Here is a 14,639-nt window from a genome sequence, read left to right as displayed (position 1 = left end):
GCCACAGTGCTTGGAGTGTAGTAGAGAGTCAGTAAATATTCACTGAATAGATAATGAATAAATGCTATTGAAGGTGCCAAACTTCTCCCAGCTGTTTTTTTTCTCCAAAATTTTAGAATTTCATGGTTGATCTTTAAATCATAGAGAAATAAAGATTATGTCTAAGTTGCTGCTTAGGTCTGTCAATAAGTATGTATAGAGGCATATTTTGTTTCAGTATTTGAAAAGTATACTTACTTCCTTTTAATTTATTTTTGAACTTTTTATTTTGTATTGGGGTTTAGCCAGTTAACAATGTGATAGTTTCAGGTGAAGAGTGAAGGGACTCAGCCGTGGATACACATGTATCCATTCTCCTCCAAACCCCTCTCCCTTCCAGGCTGCCACATGACATTGAGCTGAGTTCCCTGTGCTACACAGTAGGTCCTTGTTGGTTATCCATTTAAAATATAGCAGTGTGTACATGTCCATCCCAGCTCCCTAACTATCCCTTCCTCCCGTCCTTCCCCCGCTGGCAACCACAAGTTCATTCCCTAGGTCTGTGAGTCTCTTTCTGTTGTGTAGAAAGTATACTTTTGAAATAATACTTTTATTTCCAAAGGAAGTTTTAGTTTTATAGGAGGAGGAATTGATTCGCCGGTCACTGACCCTGTTGCAGTAAAGGGTCTTAGCTGTTCATTTATGTCACGTTCTGGGGAAGAGTAGGTCCGAGACAGCCCGAGGTGGCCCTTGACTGACGTATTCCTGTCTCTCAGGGTGGCTGGCTTTTATGTGCCAGAGAAACCCAGAACCACCCCACCTCATGTGAGCCAAGCTCATGGTCCCTCTTGAGGGCCTTGCAGGGTGGGGAGTGGCTGGCTCTGGCCCTCACTGTCCTGTATATCCGACGGATGAGACAAGGACCCGGGCTCTGAGCATGTCTTTGACTGAGAAGCGTGAAGATGGAGGGGCGGCCGTGTCCTGGAGATGGGCAGGCCTGGGAGAAGGGGCCCGCCGGAGACACCTGTGCCAGGCACACGAGGACCACGGGGCTCCCACCGCAGCCTCGCCCGGGCCGCCAGGTCTCCCGAGTCCTGTTCATCCATCTGGAAATCTACTGTTAAGGGCCGAACTAGAATTGAGATTTAACTTCCTACGTTGAGTTAGAGTTTCACAAAGGGAAATTATCCCCACAGAAGCAAGTACAGGAGATTCATGCTAAAACCAAGTAATAAATCACAGTGGTGTTCTGGCTTCAAAGTTGCCTCAGCTCATGATTTAGTGGCAGCCCATGAAGCACAGTAAAACATTTGATCTGAAGCCAGGCCGCCAACACGACCCACGCTTTATGAACAACAAAATGGTTACGTTTGGTTACGTAAAAGGGTTGTTCTAATTGGGCCAAGGAGTGCAGGTTAGTGCACCCGCAGTGTATAGGAATGGTTAAAGGCCTCTAGCAACTAGAAATCTGACCAAGTCGGAGTTTACTCTGAAGAAGGGGGCTGCAGCCTCACCTTTGTGGCTGAGAACAGGGCACCTCCTTTCTCATCAGGTCAATAACAATAAATTACACTTGAGGTCCATTTTGGGAAAACCCATCATGACGCTGATAGGGAAACATGCAGTCTTGAAGATTCTTACAGAAGTTTTCAAAAATTGAGACTGGGGCTTTCCCGGTGGCTCAGTGGTAAAGAATCTACCTGCCAGTGTACAGGAGACACAGATTCGATCCCTGGTCCAGGAAGATCCCACATGCCATGGAGCAAATAAGCCTGTGCTCTGGAGCCCGGGAGTTGCAGCTACTGAAGCCTGCACGCCACAACTAGAGAAAAGCCCTCGCAACAGCAAAGACTCGGCACTGCCCCCAAATTAATTAATTAAAAAAAAAAATGAGACTGGGCAGTTTTTCATGATTATCTGTTTGGGCCTTAAGTACACCTCATCTGGAAACACTTCCTAAGTTGTCTGAGGAAGATATGTAATGGCTTTGCCCACCGCCTGTAACCACTGATCCAGTGGCCGTATTCTTTTGACAACATGGCACATAGAAAGGGTCCTCTTTGAGTAAGTGGTCTTGGACAGGTGAGTGAGAAGAAAAGCAAGGCTAAGCCTACTTTGTAATGGGAATCACAGCATAGGATGCTGAGGGGAGGGTTGATGACAGAAGGCTCGGACAGTGGATGGAATCATGGTAGTGATTACCTCTACCCTCCTGACCTAACTAGGAAGAAAGCTCTTAGACTCTACAGAATGAAGAGAAAGAAAAGCTTCTGAGACGTGGACAGTCCCATCCCGTTCCTGGTATATCAATACGGCTTAGACATTTAATAAATAGCCATTTTTTGATGCTAGAAATTATATATGTAAAAAATTGGAAAGAATTAAAAAGTTTAAAGAGGAAAATATTTCCCCTCATGAATTTTTAAAGGGAGTGTTTTTTTTTTTTAATTTTAAGAATGTGAATTTGGCTTTTAAGTAGGAGTAAGTGCTTTTTATTGTGATGAACTATACATAACATAAAATTGACCATTTTAACCATTTTTAAGGGCACAGTTCTTTGGCATTAAGTACGTTCGCATTGTTATGCAAACATCACCATGGTCTCTCTCCAGAAATTTTTTTTCAGATTAAGTGCTTTTAAAGTGCATTGTCATTTGTTACAGATCCCAGGGATATAAGTAGAATCAGTATTTGATGAAGGCTATTTATAGGTAGCAGTGCAGCCCTCTTTAAAAAGCCTCCATGTTCTAGTTGGTCTCTCCTCTCTTGGGCTAAGAAGCAGGAGTGCCCTGGGGCATGTCCTTTGCCCCTCCTAGGTTCCACCAGAAAATTGTTCATGCAAAACTCTTGCCACCCAGATCATAGACCCCAAGAAGGGAAGGGAGGGACCTTGCCTGCTTTCACAGAGGAAGAACTTGAAGTCCAGCGAGGTGACAGGTGTCCCCCAAGGCTTGCACAGCACACATCTCCTGACACCCTTGCCCCACTCCCCTTGCGTCCCACCAGGAATTTTCCACACCATTCACCCATCTCCCCGTTCAAGCTTATACCCCAGGCTGGACTTGATTTCCTGAGTGCCTGTCAGAGATAACATGTATTCTTGGAGACTTCAGGACTGTCTCTTGCTACGGACTTCACTGTCTTACCTCTAGGATATTAGTCCTCTCAACTGCAGTTAGGGGGAGTCAGTTTCCCTTTGGCACCCTGACAAAGAAAGAGAAGGCCAGCCATCCCAGGAATCTGATCACAGAGAAAGGGGTCAGATGCAGCCCCAACAGTGAAGATGCTGTCATGGGATGTTGGAAGAGCCTTAGAGATGTGCAGTGACAGCCTGAGTCCCTGAGTCCCTCCTCAGATGTCCTGGCGTATCCCCCTGTGTTGTTTGCTCTAGGCCAGGGCCAATCAAGGAGTCCACCCACTTGTGGGTCCTGAGTGCTGCTGAGTGACAGAGTAGGCTAGTGAGTCCTCTGACGCTGGGGTACGAGAGGACTCAGCAGAGAGTAAAGATTCCAGGCATTGCTGGTTACCTTGCACAGCCCACAGTCTTTCAGACTTTCAGACCCGCTCGTCACAGTTGTGACAGTCCCGTTGCCATCCCCTGGGGTGGCGGGTAAGAGCCTGACCCTCATCCAGAGGTCAGCTGTGGCCCAGGGTTGCTCTGCGGTAGGCTGAAGGTTACCACTGAGTTTGTGAACATAGCTGTTCTTGCCGGCATGCACCTTCTGTTGACTAGGTCACTGAGTCCAGCTGGCCCTCGGTGACTGAACGGTGAAGCAGGGGAGCAAGTGGTGGGGGGCTGGAGAATGCTGACCGCCGTCCCTGCCTTCCCACCGCCTGCAGGGGGACCAGACCGCCTTGCACCGGGCCACGGTGGTGGGGAACACCGAGGTCATTGCGGCGCTCATCCAGGAGGGCTGTGCTCTGGACCGACAGGACAAGGTGAGCAGGGAAGGGGGGCACGCGTCAGCCTGAGAACGTGCTCTGGGGATTTCCTATTGCGTGAGACATTGTCATTCCTGAGTCTTATCGCTCATGATTCAACATGAGAAAATCAGCCCGGAGTTCCTCTGAAAGAGTATTTGATCTCCCAGCAAACTAAATGTTTACAAAAGCCCTTCCCTCTTTTCTGTGGCAGCAGTGAACAACCGCAGAAATATAAACGGTGAATAAGACAAGTCCAGAAGTAATGAGCTGTGGAGGCCTGGATGGGGGACTCCACATCCAGAGAGTCTGAGTGGAAGCCCCCAGACTGTGTTTCTTTGGAAAGAAAAAAAAGATAATGGTCTGAAACAGCTGGGAGGGCATTGCTGCCTCTTCTCTGTGCTTCCCTTTCCCTCACCCTAGGTCCCACCCCACTCAATTCACTGTGCTTGATGTTTCTTTTTTTAATAGTAAGTTAAGCAAACACAAGATCTGTGGAATTGGTTGATTTTTATTTAAAAGTCACCTATGGAGGACACCCGTTTACCGTATTTACAGAACACTGCCCTTTTTTTTTTTTTTTTTGCCATATTTACAAATCACTGTCCTTGGTGCCTGCTCATTTGTTTGGGGCCCTGAGGCTTCTGGATTAACCTTCGAGAGATCAGATTTGGAGAAAGAAAAAAGCTGTGGAATCCACTTGTCCACCTGTGGGCCCCTGGAGCTTCTGAAGCCAGACTCTCCATCTGCCTGATCTTTGCAGGGTTCTTTCTGGGGCCAGGAGTGGAGCAGGGCAGCCCCTGGGGCGGTATAGGTGGGTGGGGGAGAGACACTACGCCTCCCAGTGCGGCTTTCTGTTCAGCATGAGCGGTGCGTGGGAGCCTTTCTCAGCACCCCAGTTCCCAGAGAGACTTAAGCCCTAATGCCTTAAGTCACCCACTGTGCATCATAAAGCTAGAGTGCGTCTGGAGTGGTACCATTGTTAGGTACCATTCTGGAGAATGAATAAACTGCCACTCCGATCACTCCTTGGGTTCTGTGGTTTAGGTGAGAAACCCCAGCCAAGAGAGGCCCCTGTGTGGGCCTTAAAATAACCTGTGCTGTGCTGATGGTGAGCAGATGGATCAGGCTTGGGTGATGGGGCTTTCTCTCCTGTGTGTCCCCCAGGACGGGAACACGGCCCTGCACGAAGCATCCTGGCACGGTTTCAGCCAGTCGGCCAAGCTGCTCGTTAAAGCTGGAGCCAACGTGCTTGCCAAGAACAAGGTGAGACCCGGCAGGTGTGAGACCCCCTTGGTCACAATGAAGACAGCCCAGCCTGCCTTCTTTAAGGGATCTTCCTCTTGCCGAGCAGAACTAGGGCTCTGGGCCTTGGATCCTGGTGCATCTGAAAGCTTGGAGCTGGAGAGCTCCCATGAGGGCTGCAGTTCTCCCTGCTTTCCCGTAGGTCCACGAGACTGTGGTCATGGGAGCCAGCCCCGTCCTGAGGGGGCAGAAAAGGACCACAGCATCTCCTCTCCCTTGCTGTCCTCTGTCACCTTCCACTTCCCTGTCTTTCCCTGCTATGTCCCTGGATCAGCCCCAAAGCCTCACAACGGACTGACTGATCTGTCTTGTCCCTTACGCATCCTGCTCCTCTCCTCAGGAACTTTCCAGAAAGCTCCTCACCTGTCGCTGTCTTGGGCTTCCCCAGAGTAGCCTCAGCCTCTGTTGTCCTCTCTCTGGGTGACTTTGGCGTGTGCCTCCCGGGCTTGCAGGGTGGGCCCACCATCTCTTTCCTCACCGCCTCCCTTAGGGTTATCCGGTTTCTTTTCTGCCCATTGACCCTCAGGGTGGGGACCTGCCCGTCGGGTGGCTGGGTTTCTCCAGCTCCCGGGACTGCGCACAGCTCTGTGCTGTGCTGACTGGTGAGATGTTTTCCCGTGGTTCCCTCGTGGGTCGAGGGCTTCCGGGAAGCAGCCGGCCCTGCATTGTGGCATTTCCAGTAAAAGCCTGGCTCACTGCCTAGAGGACTGGTGGTTCTCCATTTCTTCTAGGTGGGATATAGCCTAGAACAGGAGTTGGTAAGTTTATACCAACTTGAAGTAGGTGGTTCCCAGTTAACGGATGGGGGGCCTCACCTGAGTCTTATAAGACATGTGATTTGTTTGTGACATAATTAGGGCTGTGAATTATCCCAGCTGGATCCACTTCACCACACTGCCACCTGTCCCCTGAAGGGCCCACCCCCAAATTGTGTAGGGAGCCACGAGTTCTCTCTCTAGATAGAGCCACACCGGTGAGGTGTCGTCCCAGGAGAGGGACTTACATGCTCACCAGCCTCAAACTCTAGGAAGCCTCTAGAAGGTCCTTCTCTTTTTTTCTTTTTCCCCCACAAATAAAATTATAAGATTATAAAGTCTACAATGTCATGATTTGATAGCTCCCAAGCGTTAACGAACACATTGATCACCCCATTTATTTACCTTTTTGTGTCTGTGTGAGAGAACATTTAAGTTCTACAATTAGCAAATTTCAATTATACAAGACAGTGTTATCAGCTGTAGTCTGTAGACTACAGACACAGCTGTAGAACCACACGTTATCAGCTGTAGTCCCCATGTTACATGTTAGATTCACAGACCTTGTTCATCTTACAGCTGGAAGTTTACACTCTTTTACCAACCTCTCTTTATCCCCCTGCACCTCTCACTCCAGCTTCTGGCAGCCACTTTTCTACTCTCTGTTTCTACAAGTCCATCTTTTTTTTTCCCCCCAGACTTCACATAGAAGTGAGATGCTAGAGTATTTGTCTTTCTGTCTAACTTATTTCACTTGGTGTATCACCCTCTAGGTTCATCCATATTGTTGCAAGTGACAGGATTTCTTTCTTTTTAAAGGTTGGATAATATTCCATCGCATAAGAAAGGTCCTTACTCAGCCAAGTACAGCAGCCCCTGTCTAGAAATCAGTACTCATTACTCAGGGTGGGAAAATGCCTGCTATGTATACAGCAGGTCAGCTTTTTAAATTTCAGGTTTGACATTGCAGCCTTTTGTGTCCACTTTCATTTTACACATTGGTTTGGAGTACCTTCCATGTTATTACATGTATGATTAGTGCATTCCTTTTGATCACTGAGTAATGCTCCACTGTGTGGATGTACCATAATCTGTATTCTAACCCATGTATTTTCATTTTCTTCCTCCAAATGCTTTTCAGCATGATCGATATTTTCTTATTGACAAAAGTAAATTTTATTTGTACAGCTATCAGATTTCTTTTCAACATATATTTAACATATATTTTTTTCAACATATATTTAAGTGACTCCCAGGAGGCCAACAGCTTTGAGGAAACCTTCTCTAAGTGTACTGAGAATTACACTAAGCTGAGCCCTGAGCCCTGCCAGGGAATGGAGTGTTTAAAATGTGGGCAGACCCTTTGTTTTGGAGGACGAAGCTAGCAGTGCTTCTCTGTCTGGCTGCACTTAAAAATCTCCTGGAAGGTTTTAAAAAAGCAGGGGGGAGAAGAGGGGAGAAAACCAAACCCACACGATGACAGGCCTGGGGTGACCAGCTGTCCTGGTTTTGCCTAGAGTTAGGGAAGGAAATGGCACCCCACTCCAGTACTCTTGCCTGGAAAATCTCATGGATGGAGAAGCCTGGTAGGCTGCAGTCCATGGGGTCACTAAGAGTCAGACATGACTGAGCGACTTCACTTTCACTTTTCACTTTCATGCATTGGAGAAGGAAATGGTAACCCACTCCAGTGTTCTTGCCTGGAGAATCCCAGGGACGGGGGAGCCTGGTAGGCTGCCATCCGTGGGGTCACACAGAGTCGGACACGACTGATGTGACTTAGCAGCAGGGAAGGGATGCATCCCAGAATGCAGACCTTTCAGCACCTACACATGAACAGCCTGGCCCCACCCCCTGGGGCAGGGACATTGCGTTGCATCCGTGCACTGGTCTGTTGAAAGGGTCCCCCAGTTGAGTCCAGCCTGCACCTGAGGCTTGATAACCAACAAACTCACTCAACTCTCAGGCTCAGAACTCACCAAGTTCCTGGAGGTAGCAGTGAGGAAAGAAAGACCCTGCCCAGGTTGGTTAGAGCTAAGGTCGTGAGAAGGATGGTAAGTGGCCCTGCAGCACACAGCTTTCCTCTATTTTTAAAAACCCATTCTTCTTTTCAAAGGTAAGGAATATAAACCATCCTTGAGTCTGGGCAGACAGTGCCGTATGATCCAAAGAGGAGTTAACTGGGCCAGGGAAAAGCCATAAACAGGCTGACAGCTCTGAGCCCACAACTGCAGGCCTGACCCAGCTTTTACGCTCAGCAGAACAAACACAGAGCTTATGTGTTTAATCTTCTGAATCCTTGCACCGAATCATGTTGCCTGCTTTTCTTGTCACTTTCCTAGGGGTTATCAGCAGCCTTGCAGGCCTTATTCCCCTAGTTTCAGAAAGTTCTCTTCTTGTCAATGAAGTCTTTCTGCAAGATTGCTGTGTATGTGATCCTGACCTTTGGTTGCCATTTGACCTTGAAGGTAGACTCCCAAAAGCAAGAGGGTCTCTATCTGTGGGAAGTGATAGATGCAGTTGTATTGCATGTTGTGTGGGTACCTTGCCCAGAGTTTAAATTTTGATATTTCAAGGAAAACCCAAGATTTGGAAGAGGCTTGCAAATTAAATCTGTTACTGTAGCCTGCTGGAATTGGCCTGTTTTACCTCCATTGGTAGGCTGTCCACAGTTGTTCTGTGTTCCTCTTATAACTAAAAGGAACAGCCTTGTGCGTGTGCCCGGCACTCTGCCATGAAGAAGATGGTCTCCTCAGCACTCCGAATCAACCCTCATTGTCTCAGCACATAGGGGTCATGCTCCACTTTACAGGTGAGGAATTCACAGTGGTGCTTATTAAGAGCATTCCCCAGTAGCTTGCAAGCAGTAAGTGGCAGAGCCAGGGCTCGGAACCAAGGTTTTATGACCCATGTGACTCTTCTGCTGGTATGGATTCCCAGTTACATGTTCTTGCTTCTGAAGCACCCCAGCTGGGTCCACCGAGCAGAAAGCAGAGAGCGTAAACAGTGACTCTCCTGTAAGTCTTGGCCCCCTGCAAGTGTGCCCGGTCTGCTGGAGGTGTTGCTAACATGTGCCCCCCTCTGTTTGCCTCTCTCCCAGGCGGGGAACACGGCTCTGCACCTGGCCTGCCAGAACAGCCATGCCCAGAGCACCCGTGTCCTTCTGCTGGGCGGCTCCCGCGCCGACCTCAAAAATAATGTGGGTGAACAAAAATAGCATCTCTTGCACTCTCTTCCGTTGCCTGTATTATGAAAGCATACTAGAGTATTCATGTGTAGAAAACGAAAATTTGTTAATAAAAGGGGTTTGGGGACTATCAAGAAAGTATTCATTTGTTGCTAATTCCTAAAGGATCCTTTTGCAGCAGTCCCCAGTCTTTTAGGCTCAAGCGACAGGTTTCATGGAAGACAATCTTTTCACGGATGGGGGCAGGGTTGGGGGATGGTTTGGGGATGATTCAAGTGCATTAGATTTATTATGCACTTTAATGCCACCGCTGATCTGACAAGAGGTACCAGTCCGTGGCCCAGAGGTTGGGGACCTCTGCATTAGGGGAATGAGAAGAGAAATCAACACTCGGAAACACTGATTTTTCTCCCATGCTCGCCCCTTGCTCCTCAGCCTCTCAGTCTGTTTTATCATTTTGTACAGCAGGTGTCTAGCAAGCGGGTCTAAGAATGAGTAATTGTTTTCAGGAAGCCTCCGCCCACACAGTGTTGCACTCTTAGTAAATACCGGCTGATGCTGTACTGGCGAGGCTGTCTGATGCTCCATGCCCAGCATCTACAAATCTGTCCCTGAGGCATCCTTGGGATGAACTGATGATCAGTAGTTCTTGGACGTTCCTGACCTGAAAGGTCCCACGGGCATACCCCTTCCCTCCACAGACACTGCATTTCCTTCATGAAGCCTGTGCCACGTGGCAAGAGAATCTGAGGCTTCTCTCAAAAATGACTTTGGCTGGACGACTTCCCTGGTGGTCCAGTGGTTAGGACTCTGTGCTTCCACTGCAGGAGGCACGGATTTGATCCCTGGTTGGGGAACCAAGTCCTACAGGCTGTGCACAGTGGCCAAAAAAAAAAAGGACTTTTAGCTGGGGTTTCCTGACTGGGGGCAGCCTTATCTAAAGTGGTCCTGAGAATGCTCTGAGCTTCAGCTTTGAGCTTGGTTCCCTCTTAGTCCAGAGGAGAAGGTTGTGCTGAAGTGTCACCATCTCTAGACAGAACTAGAGCTCAAATGCGAAGTCAGGGGAGCGCCGCAAAATGTCACAATATTGTCTCCAGTTCTCTTGTTTTCTCTCTGGGAGCAGTTTGGCCTGGGACCACCAAGGAAGACCCTGCTCCTGAATTTTTCTGAATGTCCTTTTTTATGCCCAGTGATTGCTTCCTCATCAGCTCCCTAGACTGCATTGCTCCCCATGGGATCCTGGGGTACCGCTAGAATGGGATGCACTTGAATTTTTTTAGAGCGCGTAATCTTAAAATCCAGCAACTCATCCCACTTTCTTAGTCCATTCAGCCACGATGGATCTGTGATGGGGAAAGTCTCATTTCCAAAGCAATGCTATCAATCTTAGGCAGTGTAATCCAGAGCCTTTGGGTTGTAGGAGAGGCAGGGGTCAGTGGAGTCTTAGGAAGTGCCTGCTAGGCAGAGCCTCTCTTAGTTTTGGCGAAGGTCTCTTGGGCAGCAGGCATCCAGGACCTGAAACTTGAGAGAGTCTGCGTGGTGGGAAAGGGAGCTGCACACAGGAAAGGGCTGGAAGTCGTGGAGTGAGCACCTATGATAAAGGAGATGCTTGTCATTCAGGCCATTGCCCTGTGAGGAATATATGCTAGTCTGCTAGCTTTTAAATGATAGTTTTCTTTTAATTTTTGTTTTGTTTTGTAACCGCTCAGACCGTGCTTAGAGTTTGATTTCTGTCCGCAGGCAGGCGACACCTGTTTGCACGTTGCCGCACGCTATAATCACTTGTCCATCATTAAGCTCCTCCTCAGTGCTTTCTGTTCTGTCCATGAAAAGAACCAGGTCAGTGCATGTGTTCTCCCCGTGGTTCTCAGGCAGGTGCGCTAGCGCCAGCGGGGACAGAGGTTGTTGGGAGGTGGTGCCTGCTCCCGGTATGGGACTTGGCCAGTGCTGGCCTTCGAAGGAACCACAGATTCCCTGTGGCCCTGGTTTATCTGGCGTTCTGGAGAAAGCATGCTCTGTCATTCCAGTGCGTATCACCACATTTGTGTAGTGAACATTTTTGGAAATCCTGGGGGTGGGTTTTGTTGTTAGTATGGTTTTTAAAAATGAAACCCACAAGGAAGAGTGGCTTGGTAAGTAAGCAGGGGCTTTCGGCGTCATGATTTCTGTTCCTTGCACCGCCACCTTTATGTGAGCTGAGCTGATGGCGTCTCTTGTTTCTGTAAAGCTCGGTGCGTGGGCAGTGTCTACACTGTGCAGTGGGGTTCTGAAATACAGCTGTGGTTATTACAGTGTTCTGTGGAAATGTGATTTTTCAATAGTCATTTGGATTTTTAAAAGTTGTCTTGTTATTTATTGAAACCTATGCCTAACTGATGCATTGTTTGGCTTTTCTGAGTTTGGGTGCATAAGTCTTGAAATTTAAAAAATTAGATCATGATTCAGATTTAAAATACCCTATAATGGTGATTACTGACCCTGGCTGCATATTGGGATCAAAAGGGAATTTAAATATACCATTCCTGAATCCCACCCCAACGTAAATGACCAGAACGTCTGGGGCTGAGGTCCAGGATAACAGTATTTTTTTAAAGCTACTGGTCTAAGTGAGGGCTTCCCTGGTGACTGTCAGTAAAGAATCTGCCTGCAGTGCAGGAGGCTTCTTGCAATATAGGAGACCAGGGTTCAATCCCTGGGTCGGGAAGTTCCCCCAGAGAAGGAAATGGCAACCGACTCCAGTGTTCTTGCCTGGAAAATCCCATGCCTGAGTGTGCAGACAGGATGGAGAACCACTGACCTAATAGCTGAAGTCTGTCATTCTATAGTCTCCCCATGGACTCCAGCTTGTCAGATTACCCCCAACACAGCCCTCACCAGCTGGTGCTTCTCAACCTGGGAGGCGCATTTCAATCACCTGGGAGCTTTGAAAAATCAGCCCTATCCACGCTCCAGGCCACTTAAGTCAATGTCTGGGTGGGACTCTGGCGCCAGTAGTTTATAAAGCTTCCCAGCTGATTCCAGTGAGCAGCGGAGACTGGAAACCACAGCTCCAGAACTTCCCCTAACATACAACTAGGTGACTCAGGAATGAAATGAACACTTTCCCTGTCTACTCACCAGGGAAGGAGGCCTGAGAACGGCTGGATTTTCATACTTGATCACCTGCCAGGAATGAATGAATGAGTGATTTCACTTCTGTATGCATCTAACTTATTTATGTCATCTGGTTTGGGAATTAAAACCAACATTTGCATTTGGAATTAGCCCACCAAGCTGCATCTGTTCATATCCTTCTTTGATTGTCTGAAATGTTTTTTGTAAAAAATAAATTATTGGCTAAATTTGGTAAGGAGTTGAAAACAGCTGGTGTTAAATGAGCGCTATCTTCAGTGACTCCACCCAAACAGAAAACTCCCTGGCCTGTAGGATGATCCCAGTGGCCCTTTCACATCCCTAAGGGTGGCTGCAGGGTTGGGCTATTACTCTGGGGCCTGTAGAAGTAGCTACCTTAGAAGCTCCTGCTTATTCTAGCTCAGAAACCAAGGGGTTCTCTGCCCATCCCCTGCCAGGGCAGACAGACAGGGTCCAGAGCTACCTTTTAAGTAAAAATTTTAAAAACTATGAGTTAAAAGAAATATTTAAAATACGTGGCTGAGATCCTGCCTCTGTGTAAGGTCAGGGCCTACCATTCCCAACATCCCAGGCCCAGCATTGCTTTGTCCCCCTGCACTTAATCCTGTCCTGTCATTTCTGGCATCCCACTCAGAAAGGAGTGTGGTATTTGTGTGTAGTTCATTCAGTTCCCAAGATCTCTTTTAAAAAAGAACCACATTTAAACAACAAGATCCTACTCTATAGCACAGGAAACTATATTCAATATCCTGTGATAAACCATAATAGAAAAGGACATAAAAATGTATATAACATTACATTGCTATATGGTAGAAATTAATAATTATAAATCAATTATACTTCAGTAAAATAATTTTAAAAATAAAGCATGAGTTAAAAGAAATATTTTAAAGAAATAATAAAAAGAACCACATAACACTTTAGCCAAGGGCCACTTGTCAGTCTAAGGCAAATTTTAGTTTAACTTTGAAAAGCCACCACCAAGTCATGGGATAAAAAGCTGGAGGGCTGTGGGCCACGATCCCATGGGGTTTAGCAGGCTTTCTTCTGATGGATTCCAGGCTGGAGACACGGCACTTCATATTGCTGCTGCCCTAAATCACAAGAAGGTGGTTAAAATCTTGCTGGAAGCTGGAGCAGATGGGACCATCGTCAATAATGTAAGTGGAGTTGCAGCCACGGTTTCTAAAGCCGTTCCCACCCCTTTCGGGGTCAGGGTGTGTTGTGGCCACCTCACCTCCTGTAAACTCAGAGCACACAGCCTCGCCCAGCCTCGCTCTGGAAGAGCTGCAGCGTGCCGACCCCACGACCCCTGAGGCCCGAGGGGGTGGGCTCGAGGGGACCCCTACTCTCAGCAGCCCCGTGGGTTACAAACCCCGAGGGCCCATCTTCAGACAGTTCAGTGAGCACGTCCTGACATGAAAAGGGTCAGGGGTGTCTAAGTAAACTGGCAAGTAGATGTTGCCGGAAGTGACTGTCCCGGCTGGCTTGTGCGTGTCCCCGGCTGGAGTCCCGTACTCACTGGTCTTCCCTGTGCCTTTCCTTAGGCAGGCCGGACTCCGCTGGAGACTGCCCGCTACCACAATAATCCGGAAGTTGCTCTCCTCCTCACTAAAGCGCCCCAGGTAGGATCTGCTGCATTTTCCCCTGTATTGATTATGTGGGGGCTGCAGAGTTGTTGGGATTCCTTGGGTTGCTATCTACTGAAGCCAGATCAAACCACCTACGTAAGGGACTGATGGGTTTCCTGAGCAGGTAGTGGACACATAGGAATCCACGTGAGCCTCCAGGAAACTGGAACCAGAGACTTCAGGCCCAGCAGGCTGTTTTCATACACGGCATCGTTTCCTCTTTGTGGCTGGATCATTGTCACAACCAGTTTCCTGGATCATAATTTCCCAGCCAGGGAAAAGTACCAGTTTAAAATGTAGGAGAGACTTCCCTGGCGTTCCAGTGGTTAAGACTCTGTGCTTCCAGTGCAGGACATGTGGGTTTGATCCTTGGTAGGGAAACAAAGGTCCAGTAAGGTGTGCAGTGCAGCCAAAAAATGAAAACAATAAAACATCATAGGAGAAGGTCGGTCGTGATTGGGAGCTTGGGTCAGATGCCCAAAACACGTGGGACAGAGGTGCTTTAGGGAGATGGCCGTGTCTGTTTGACCACGTGGTTACAAGAGGGATTTCCCAGAGAAAGGTGGGAATGGGCATCTGTCTGGGCAGCCGTATCTGTCTACTAGAGGCAGTTGGGTACAGTACAGTTGTACTCCTTTTAATTAAATATTCATGATGTATGGATGTGAGAGGTGGACTGTGAAGAAAGCTGAGCGCTGAAGAATTGATGCTTTTGAACTGTGGTGTTGG

The 14,639-nt window shown here is 48.1% G+C and overlaps 1 protein-coding gene across 17 annotated transcripts in view; it reads left to right on the top strand.

Annotated features, from left to right (window-relative positions):
* ANKRD6 (ankyrin repeat domain 6) overlaps positions 1-14,639 on the top strand; it is a 182,689-nt gene that overhangs the window by 148,638 nt on the left and 19,412 nt on the right. For 7 of the 17 annotated variants that reach the window (XM_086317732.1, XM_086317727.1, XM_086317730.1 and 4 more), the window contains 6 exons: positions 3,820-3,918; positions 5,068-5,166; positions 9,061-9,159; positions 10,888-10,986; positions 13,341-13,439; positions 13,827-13,904. In XM_086317732.1, coding sequence (XP_086173858.1) covers positions 3,820-3,918; positions 5,068-5,166; positions 9,061-9,159; positions 10,888-10,986; positions 13,341-13,439; positions 13,827-13,904 — 573 coding nt within the window. Of the gene's footprint in view, positions 1-3,819; positions 3,919-5,067; positions 5,167-9,060; positions 9,160-10,887; positions 10,987-12,252; positions 12,345-13,340; positions 13,440-13,826; positions 13,905-14,639 lie in introns of those variants that run through there. The other 10 variants (XM_086317737.1, XM_086317731.1, XM_086317735.1 and 7 more) reach the window with 4 other exon arrangements.

This window comes from Bos grunniens, chromosome 9 (assembly GCF_055505025.1).
Source record: "Bos grunniens cultivar Pamir isolate PY7600 chromosome 9, Bosgru_T2T1.0, whole genome shotgun sequence".
NCBI lineage: Eukaryota > Metazoa > Chordata > Mammalia > Artiodactyla > Bovidae > Bos > Bos grunniens.
Note: the sequence above shows the minus strand (reverse complement) of the source record. Positions and strands in the feature narration are given on the sequence as shown.